Source organism: Mangifera indica, chromosome 2, assembly GCF_011075055.1.
Source record: "Mangifera indica cultivar Alphonso chromosome 2, CATAS_Mindica_2.1, whole genome shotgun sequence".
In the NCBI taxonomy this organism is placed as follows: domain Eukaryota; kingdom Viridiplantae; phylum Streptophyta; class Magnoliopsida; order Sapindales; family Anacardiaceae; genus Mangifera; species Mangifera indica.
The window spans coordinates 11,936,115-11,946,798 of NC_058138.1; the positions used below are offsets into that span (position 1 = coordinate 11,936,115).

General features: G+C 32.4%; 1 protein-coding gene across 5 annotated transcripts; it reads right to left on the bottom strand.

Annotated features, from left to right (window-relative positions):
* Positions 1-1,935: 1,935 nt before the first annotated feature.
* Positions 1,936-5,842, bottom strand: LOC123208987 (BEL1-like homeodomain protein 1). Of its 5 annotated transcripts, XM_044626680.1 has the most exons (6): positions 5,667-5,841; positions 5,377-5,569; positions 4,242-5,227; positions 3,375-3,748; positions 3,220-3,280; positions 1,936-3,112 (listed from the first exon to the last, which is right to left on the bottom strand). In XM_044626680.1, exons 3-6 carry the CDS (start codon positions 5,058-5,060, stop codon positions 2,324-2,326), a joined length of 2,043 nt encoding a protein of 680 aa, XP_044482615.1. In that variant the 5' UTR covers positions 5,061-5,227; positions 5,377-5,569; positions 5,667-5,841; the 3' UTR covers positions 1,936-2,323. The 5 variants fall into 5 exon arrangements, with proteins under 5 accessions (XP_044482615.1, XP_044482617.1, XP_044482616.1 ...); XM_044626682.1 differs by having other exon boundaries at positions 4,242-5,099; positions 5,372-5,842; XM_044626681.1 differs by having other exon boundaries at positions 4,242-5,099; positions 5,377-5,841.
* Positions 5,843-10,684: the final 4,842 nt, after the last annotated feature.

Consider the following 10,684-nt stretch of genomic DNA (forward strand, 5'->3'; position numbering starts at 1 on the left):
GATCATTCTTTGCACTTGACAGAATACATTTGACAGAATACATTATAGTTTATGTGATAAGTACCCCTAAATTGAGAAACGCATTTCCTAAAACTACTAACATTGATGTTCAATAGTCACATAATGATGAAGTAGATGATGTGGTTTACAAGGGGCTAAGCAACCTCATAATTATATAGAAAATGATGACGGTTTACTATGGGTTGGGCATGTTGAGTTAAATACCAAACAAAAAGTTGATGACGATGAAATGGTGAATATTCATGATGTTGAAGTTTTGAAAACTACAAAAAATTGGGTACATGAAAATAAAGATAAGGTCTTGAATTAGGGTGTTTGTTGATCGTGGTCATAAAAATATTTCTTTTGAGGAACTTGTGTTCAAGAAGAATGTTAATGTTATTTATGGTATTAAAAGTATGGGTAGTTTTGAGTATGCTAATCCAATTCATTTTAATGTACCACTAAAGGTTAGGAGTGCTCTTGGTTGTGTATTTCACTAACTACCTTCTTTCTCTAATCAACCATTGACATCTAATGCCTAAGGAATGGAAAGTGTCAAACAGAAACAGTCTTTTTGTGACACATATTGAAATGGCTGATGAGTATAGATTTTTAGTGTTTTTCCTGACAATGAGTTGTTCTATTCAAGATTTTCAAGGTAATATTCACTCAGTGATCTGCATTAACAATATCTTTTTTTATTATTGACACTACTTTCTTTGGTTGTGTGATAATAAAATATTTCAATAATTTTGTATTATCAATGGTGATATAATATATTATATAAGAAATAATCTGATTATCACCTCCACTTTAGGTATTAAAAGATTGTCAACATAATCTTGATTTTATTATAGTTATTCTTATTTATTATTTTTTAAGATAAAAATAACCTCATTTTTAATTAACATAACAAGTAACATAAAAAATATTTTGAAATAATTATATCCAAGGGCATTTGAGAAAAATAATATATAAGTATACTTTTATTACTTCTAATCAAACACAATAATTGTTTATATCTATCAAATTTGATTAAACATAGTAATTATTTATACCCAGTATTCTTCAAGGGAATCTATTTTCAAAATAATCTTTTAATTTTGAAAATAAAATATAAATAAAATTATGTGTATTTACTTTGGGTATACAAATGTGTACATATTTGTATATGTCATCATATAATAAAGTGATTTTGAATTAATGATTAAATAACATATAATCATGTGATACAAATATAAGTTTATACACAATTATGTACCCAAAGTGGATACACATAGTATTACTCAAACTAAACATACCTTGTTATAAACTTATTTTACCTTTAAACTTTGGTATCTTGAAGATTTTTGTAGCCCTATAAACAGGGGTATTTTGTGACATGAAAAACATAACAAGAATTTATATATATATATATATTTATATTCTTTCTTTACCCATCTCTTTCCTATGTTATTTCTATTGTTTTGATATATTGCCATCAAATTTGTAATAAAATTTACATTTAATAAGTGGAAAAACAGCTTGACAAAAACATTAATGAACATAGGATCTGAAAAAGAAAATGTCAAAGAACCCTTTGTTTTGTCGTGATCTCTCTATCCCTTACCTATATTTATATATTTCATTTACATGCCATCTCAATTTAAATTGAGTACAGACCTGATTAAAAATTAAGTCGGATTTTTTAGCAGCAATCTATCTATAACAATGTGGTTTTGCAAATGGTAGGCACCTTTCGATGAGATTTTCTCCAAGATTTTCTTCTATCATTTTTCTTGCATCGTTATTTCATTCTAAATTCGAGGTAAATTAAATTACTTTTGATTCAACAATTTCATGTCAAAGAAATCTTTCTCACTCAGCTATCCTATCCCGTTAAGCATATAAATGCACACAAACAATCAGTTCAATATAAATAGCCAGTTCAAATTATAAAATCAACCGTACGTTACTTCTATTAAATAATATTTGCAAATGCGAAATTTTTATATTCCTAGAATGCTTCAAGCAATCTATTTCACAATATACCACTAAAATATACAATACTCAAATTTACAATGAAACTTTGTTCTAAAATATATATACGTAAATACTTCAGTAAGTATAAACCTAAACTACTGTTTGTCTTTCTTCACAATCAAAGCATCCTTCTATATTTATTCCTACTAGCCTGGCTAATCTTCCAAATCTTTAGTTTCTTGGCCTAAGCTTGAGTCGTCATTTAACTTAAACATAATTACCCTGCTGAATTAAACGACATAAAGGAGAGATTTGCTACATTATATTGTTGAAAGCTGACGCGCTTGCATGGATACATTTAGGTAAAAAAATCTGGCAACAATTGGACGGCAAACCTCTTTCTGCTTTGAATATCAATGTTTTCAAAACCAGCATTAGAATGAGAAGATTGTGGGGAGTTAATGCCACAGAAATTATCAGACTCGCTTCTTCCTAATTCAAGCCCTCTTCCCAACTGAATATTCTGGCTGGAGAGTAGATTTTGTTGGTTTTCACCATGTGGAAGACCCAGCGTTAGTGAAAAACCATTTCCATGAAATATTGAAGCCAGTTGACGATCTGGATTAAACCTTTCCATCTCTCCCATTGTGTAAGTTCCAAAAGCACCACCATGATCAGTTGTGTTTGTTATTAACGAGTACCCATCTTTGTTCAGCCTTTCACCACCAAACTTATTATTCCCACTAATCTCCCTGCTTGTGTCACCTTGTTTCATTTCCATCTCGATTGAGCTATGCATGTCATGAGCACTACTTGGTTTCTTTGCAGTTCTTTTATCAATCCCATCAAGGTCAGAAGATCCAATGAGATTGAATCCAGTTTTTGGGTGAAGAGTTCCCCCCATTGGGGACGTCGATATTGTTGAGTTTGAAAGTTTAGTAGGAGAAGCATTTTGATAGGTTGATTTTCCTGCTTTCCCATGGAATGATTTTTCTTGCTCCAGTTTAAATGTCTCCTTCTGCTCATTGGGTCTGCTCTCATTCTCCTCAAAACTATTTTGTTGTTGTTCCTTCATTTCTTCCAAGTACATTTCTTCCACCATTGGCTTCCAGAGACGAACTCGAGCATTGATAAACCAATTAGACACCTGCAATATTTCGTATTTCATATATTCCTAGATGTTTCACAGAGTGAGAAAAACGAAAAAGTGAGCTTAAACTAGAAAACATTAAGTATAATACTGCATGCACGCACCTGGCTCCTGGTAAGCCCTGTTTGTTTGGCGAGAACTAGTTTATCTGAATCTTTAGGGTACCTTTAACACAGAAAAAGAAATATTGTAAATTATAATATACATATACATATCAAAGAAAGTAAATATAGAGTAGAATTAAAGGAATAAAACTTACGGGTGAAGGAAGTGTTCGAAGAGCCAAGCACGAAGAACTGAAACGGCTCGCTCAGGCAATCCTCTCTGAGGTCTCCAAGCATTATGCTGCATCATTCCCAACTGTTGTAGAGCTCGTTGTTGCCGAATCTGATGATCAACATATTTGAGTCTGGATGTTGCAAATTTTCCTCCTAAGAAATCTTCTTCACCCAGTTTCTTGCTTATGGCTTTGATTTGTCCAGAAATTGCATCCTTAAGACACCGGAATTGCTTTGAGATTGTCCGCAAAGCCAGAGACGTGTAGGATTTTGCTGAACCAAAACCTGCCATCTGCTCGAATGAGGACACCACTAATTGCATTTGAAGGTGGTACTGCCTATATCTTTGCTCAACCTTCAAGGATGCAAAATTTGATTAACATCACTAACAAGCAACTTAAACGACCGTCACTTTTCATTTAGAATGCATTATATACACTTTCATAATTTTTCGCATGTAAAATAATTTTTCAGTGTCATTCTGACGATTCAAAGTAATCAGGAAGTTGCTAATAAGTGAACCGACTCCATGGGCCCTATATGCAGATAATTCTTAGCTAGCTTTGCTTAATAGTTTCTAGATATATTTCAGGTAGAAGTAGATTGTAATTAATAGCTTAATTGATTCATATTGTAATAGTAATCATCAGCGAAAAAAATAAAAATAAAATAAAACCCAAATCATTTGTGAGAAACCCAATTCCTTTTTTATATTCATTTTCCTCAAAGAAACATACGAGTTAACAGAAATAACCATTAATAATGTTATGAATTGATCAACAGATCAAATATGGTTATATATATATATATACATACAAATAAATAAATATATATATATATATAAGTACCTCGTCGAGCATGGTAACAAGTTTTCCCTTCTTTATTTGAAGATCTTGTCTCTGGGCTGTTGTTAACTCGGCTGCAATCTTAGCACTTTTACTTTCGTCACCGTTTGACCCTTCTTCGGTCAAAACCGTGGTTTCTTTGTGTAATTTCATCTTCTCTTTGCTCGCTTGGGTGGAGTCAAATATCATATTGCCAACATTAACAACCTCATCAAGAAGCGCCTGTGCAGGCTTCAAGTACTTAGATCCCAAAACAACACTTGGGATAATTGAAACTGCATTCGAAACAACAGAAACCGATGAAGGAGAATTCTCAGATACCCTCGTTAGACCAACTTGTCCTCGACCTTGCATATCAACTTCAACATTAGTTGGCCTATTATAAACTCCTTGCTGTGAAGAAAGGCTTAGTGACAACCCTTGCCTGCAAGACGAAGCTACAGGCCGCCGCAACTCCACCTCACTGTCATCGCCTGGATTGGCCAAAGTGACAATCTGTGGGTGGTTAGGGGCTGAATTCTGTTCGATCGAAGCCCATAAATCTGGTTGGACACCAGAGAAAACCCCATGAAAAGATGAACGATTGTTGATATCCTCAGTGGTGTGGGAGGATGGCGAAGGAAGTGGTACACCGACAAGAGGAAGATGATGGTTGCTAGACGGCGGTGCGAGGGATACGATTGAGGGGCTTAGCGAGTTACCGGCGGGGTTGAATAGGATTGTTGTGTCAGAATAGGTTCCGTAGTTTGGGTTCATAAGATAGAGGGTTTGGATCCCATCAGAAGCTTGGATTTCTGAGTTACCATGAAAGTACGTTGCCATAGATTCGACGGCAAAATCTTTGCTTTAATCATACGGAAACTGAAAAAACTAAATCTGTGTCAGACTCAGATATGCATAAAACCTCTCTCTTCACTTTTATAAATTCACCATTAATTATTAATTGCAGTTATTAGCAGCCCATTTAGACGCTTGATATCATTATTAACCTGAAGAAAAATGAAGAAAGACGACAAACCCATTAAAGATGATAAGTTGCGATCATACTAATATGTATAGATAATCAAAAGAAAAGAGAAATGGTAACCAAGGTATAAAAGGAAGTTGCAGAGAGAGGCAGAAAGAAAGAGTACCGTACATAAGAGTCTAATTATAGTTAAAGCACAAGAGGAGGCTAAACATCTGAAGGCTTGTATCTATCTAAACTGTCCATCTATCATATTGGAAGAGATCTTTTCAGACTTGTGGGTTGCTACTGTTGCTCTTGTCAGCATCGATTTCAGCCATTCTTTCAAAATGAAAATGATAATATATAAAAGAGAAAGAGAAAGCTGCAAGGTTAAATTGAATAGTACAATTATTATTTATTTTGGTAGTACGGTTACAAAGAGATAACTTCTTCACACTGTACATTCTGTGTTTAGGTACCTGGGATCGATGATGGATAGAAGACTAGAAAATTCCAGTGACTTGAGGTTCGTTTTCAGATGATTTGATGAAGGCACGTTCGATAAGAAACCATTTATAAAAGAATTAAATAGAGAAGGAAAAGATGGATGTGTGAAAAAAAAAATAACTTAGACAAAACTGCAATGGAAAGTGGGACAGCTGATAATAAACGAGGAAACGTCTGCTTCCACCAAAGGCTTAATAATAGAGAGTAAGAAGAGGGAGGTAGGGGCAGGCCCCTTAGCTTTTCCAACTTTAAATAAATATCTCTTTGTCCTTCATCTACTTTTCTTTCATTACTTTGTTTTCTTCTTACTATTGTTTATTATATTCTTTTAAATTTTTTATATTATAATTTTTGTGGTCGGATGCTAGAGTTGGAAGATAAAGCGAGCACTTGGTACACAAAAGATTGCCATTATCCAAAAAGTGGTTCCTTTAGATGAAATATTAAAAACTTAAAATTTACCATGCAATATTTATCATTTTCATTCACACTGCTTTTCTACCAAATCCTTTGCTCTTGTAATTTTTTATTACCATAAAAAGTCAAAGTTATCGCTTTATTATTAGTTTTCTTGTTGCACACGGTGAATATTAACCTACAATAATTTAACAGTAAACGCAATGTTTGAACTTTGTTATGATTGGTTGGCAAATTTAAAGGTACATAAATAACATAGTAAGAAAATTATGACTAGAGTTTTGAGAAGGATAGAAATCTAACCGTTGCCAGATGAATGTAATTTCTTATTTAATAAAAATTATTCTTTAATATACTGTGTACAAAAACTGATAAAATTTTCTATTCCTAATGTAAGATAATGAGTAGAATTTTGTCTTCTACAATAAATTTGCATACGGAAAAAGGGTTTAGATTCAAAAAATTAAAAAAAAAAAGAAGAGAGAATATAAAGCCATCTGCACACAATTTTTTTTTTATATATTCAAAATTATTTGTTAGGAATTTTGTCAAATCATATTAAATTTCCAGATTAATAATATATTAAATAATTAATTAATTACACAAAAGATACAATATTTAACCTTGTTTGTCATGAAGCCTACCTCTATGTATGAGAAAGAAATATATTATTATAACAAAGATATAGGAATACAACATATTATATGATATCCTAAAAGAATCGTGTGCAAACTATATATAAAACTAATGGAGAAACCAAAGGAAAACCCAGAAATCTCTGAAAACAGAATTTAGAAAACACACTAAACTTATAATATTAAGAAAAAATCAGTCTATTTATATACATTTTCTATATTGCCAGTTGTCTACACTAAAATCACCATTGTTAAAATAAATGGGACGGTCAACACATTTGTTGGATTCCCGCCAACTCTCAATAGAACAATACACTCCTTTGAAGCATGAGATATAGAAGAAGATGAGCAGAGCACTTCCATCGAATGAACACCTCCACTGCCTGTTACAATTCTTTTGTTATTAAAAACGACGTCGCTGTACTTACTCTGTATGCACCGTTTCGTTAGCACTTCTTCCTTTAGCCATAACTCACTCCCTATTTAACCAATATGCTTAGCAGAGAATATTCCTAATGCATGTAAAAATATAATTTTATTCTTTGTATAATTGTATTTCTGTATGGGAAGGTTTTGGGTTTTATTTTTGCAGGTTTTTCTTAAAATAAGATAACTAACTCACAAGGAACAATAAAAAGATGAAACAAGCTAAAATTATAATATTCTTAAGTGAAGAGATATGAACGTATGTAATAAAAAATAAATAAACCTACCTGAACCATAAAGGATACAAGAGTTAGTAATTTGTAACATTTTCTTTTACTAAAGTAAATTAATTAGAAACCAAACGTTTGTGATTCCATACCAAATCTTGTTCATTATATATGACGTCTGTGATTGTAAAATTAAAATTAAAAAAAAAGGGAGGAATAGGCCCTAGACCTGGCCACGGGCCGGTTTGGCCCGTGAACCGGACCGAAACCGGCCCGCCTAAAACCGGAACCGGAACCGGAATGAACCGGAACCGAAACCGTGGTTCTACGGTTCGGTTCCGGTTCACATAAATGGGAACCGTGAAACCGCCGGTTCACACCGGTTTATGAACCGGCGGTTTACTATGTTGAACCGAAAAAAATTTGAATTTTTTTAAATTTTTTTTTGAATTTTTTTAAAAAAGCCAACGGTTCCCTGCGCAGGGAACCGTTGGCTTGAAGGGAAAATTGCAGGGTTGGTCCCCTGCAATTTTCAGAGAAATTGCAGGGGACTTCCCCTGTAATTTCTCTGAATCTCAATTCACCCCCCTCTTTTTAATTTTTTTTTAAAAAGTTTTTTTCCTATATATACCCCTTCAAATTTCATTCTCTCAAATTTCAATCTCTCCACTCTCTCACTCAATCCTTCAAACTCTCATTCTCATTTTTTAAACTCTTAATACTCTCTCAATCTTTCAATTCAATCAAATTTTCTTAAATTTAATTAAATTCTTTCTTAATTTTTTATTAATTTCAATTTCAATTTTTTTTATACAATTCATAATTAATTATAGAATTTATTTCTATAATTAATTTTATTTATTATTTTTTTATTATCTTTTATAATTAATCATATAATTTATTTATATAATTAATTTTATTTATTGTAATTAAGTCCAAGTCTTTCTTTTAATTTTCAATTATTGTAATTAATAATTTAAAAATTAAATCAAGATCATGTATTAGAATTGACTGTTCAATATCGGTTTCAAACAGAAACCGTCGGTTCCAAACCGAAACCGTCGGTTCCGAACCGGGGCCATGAACCGGAACCGGCGGTTCCGAACCGTGGACGAACCGTCCTGTTACGGTTTCGGTTCAGGGTCCTTGTGTTTTCGAACCGTGAACCGGCGGTTTCAAACCGAAACCGACGGTTCATGAACCGTGGCCAGGTCTAATAGGCCCCTTTAAACGGAGGAGGATATTATATATGTACGCGTCAGATGATGAGAGCCAAGAAAACATATCGCTTGTTCATTCGCCCCAATCTTGTCATTGACAAGGCCTAGCTACCTTAATCTAACCCACCATATTAATTCTTTTTTATATTTTTGACCTGAGAAGGATTACTGAAGGACCTAGAGAAAAAAATAATAAGAAAAAAATAAATCTAAGTGCTGTTATTAGATAGGCTGGCTAGATGTTTCATGCGTAATTGATGGATAATATTGTTTGTCTTATTCACCTTTAAATTATATTAAGCAATTATATAGATGTAATTAGCTGGATTTTTTGGTTATATCATAAGTCTTAACTATAAACAATTGCTATGGTTGAAAATATATTCAGTTATAACAAATTTTCTTGTACATACACCCCCCGAAGTATACGACACACTTGTGAAAAAATGCATCAATGTTGTGCTTATTTCAAGATATTATGACAAATGCCAAGAATGATACCGATGCAGCCTATAAGATAAAAATTATTTTGAAACAGGAGAAAATGTAGTTGATAAATGGATTCTTATCTGTCTGTTAAATGCTAAAGCTTATCAATGGAAGTTAACTATGAGATTTTTGACACTAACTAAAATACATAATTTGGAGTTCTGCATAAGTTAGGTTATAATAACAACAATGAGGATCCGATAAGAACTTGGTGTCTACTAAGAGGAGATATGTATAGTGCAATGAAATAAGAGAATGAGATGCTAGATTTTCTAATGTGATTTGGCTCAATAACCTACGTTCATTTTCTAATTTATACAATGTATATCTGTTAAGGACAAATATAAGAGACAATGTCTATATGTATGTGTCGACATGACTATGTATGTAGATGTATGTCCTATCCTCACGGTAAAAAGCTACTTACTCTTAGCTGACCATGTATAATAGCAGTAATTAAACATGCCCATTGAAATCAGTTTACTGAATAACCTCAATGTACATTAATCATCACGGATATTAATAATCATAAATTTCAAGAATTAATAATTAAAAGATAACAATCGATAAAAGTGTATGTACAAAAATAAAATCCTATAATAATTCATCATAATAAATAAAAGTAAACTATCTAATTCAATCAATGAGTCTATCCATTGCATTCCACTGTATCACTGATTAGTTGTCTCAATGTTGTCACATCTACATCTTTCACTTTCAAAATCAAATGAAAATGGTAACTAACAAACACTTAGTAAGCAGGATTAATCTATCTTTACATCAATCAATCAAATATTCCCCTTTCTATTTATATTTTATGCATCTCAGGTTTTCTTTTCCTTTATAATTCTAAGGTTAATTAGACTCAGCCAAAGGAGGGAATCAGTACAATAATCATGATTAATCTCTAAAGATCTCTAAGTTTGGTTATCCTATAGTGGTTGCCAAATTGACACACTTGCAATCCTAGTCACAAATCAATCTATGGACAACAAACTATCTACTTCTTGACAAGTCATAAACAAATCGATAGATTTGTAGTCCTAACGATTCAATTACTACACCATGAAAGGTCTAACACAAAAGTTGATTTTCGTTGCCAAGACCCATTTAACTGCGACTTTATATTTTAGGCAACGAATCACAATTATCACAAATATGTCTATTGCATTAGGTAAGAGACAAAGATTTATATTTGATTAGCCGACAATAAAAATAACCACTACATTAAAAATTCAAATGCAGTATTTTGATGCGATCTAAGCTAACGGTTTGTTTAGTGATACATTCTTACATTTTAGTCCCTAATGCAACGATTTCTATCAGTGAAGGCAATGGTTATTAAGAATATTGAGTGATTGTTATAACTTAAGCAATGGATTGTGTAATGTTCAAACAACGATTATTTAGCTAAGACAACCGTTTTCAGAGACATTAGACGACAGTTATAAGCTATTTAAAGAATAGAATGTGTCATTTTTAAGCAACGACTATTTAACTAAGATAGTAATTATCAAGAACATTAAACAACACTTTTAAATATTTTAAATAACAGATTGTATTATTTTTAAGCAAC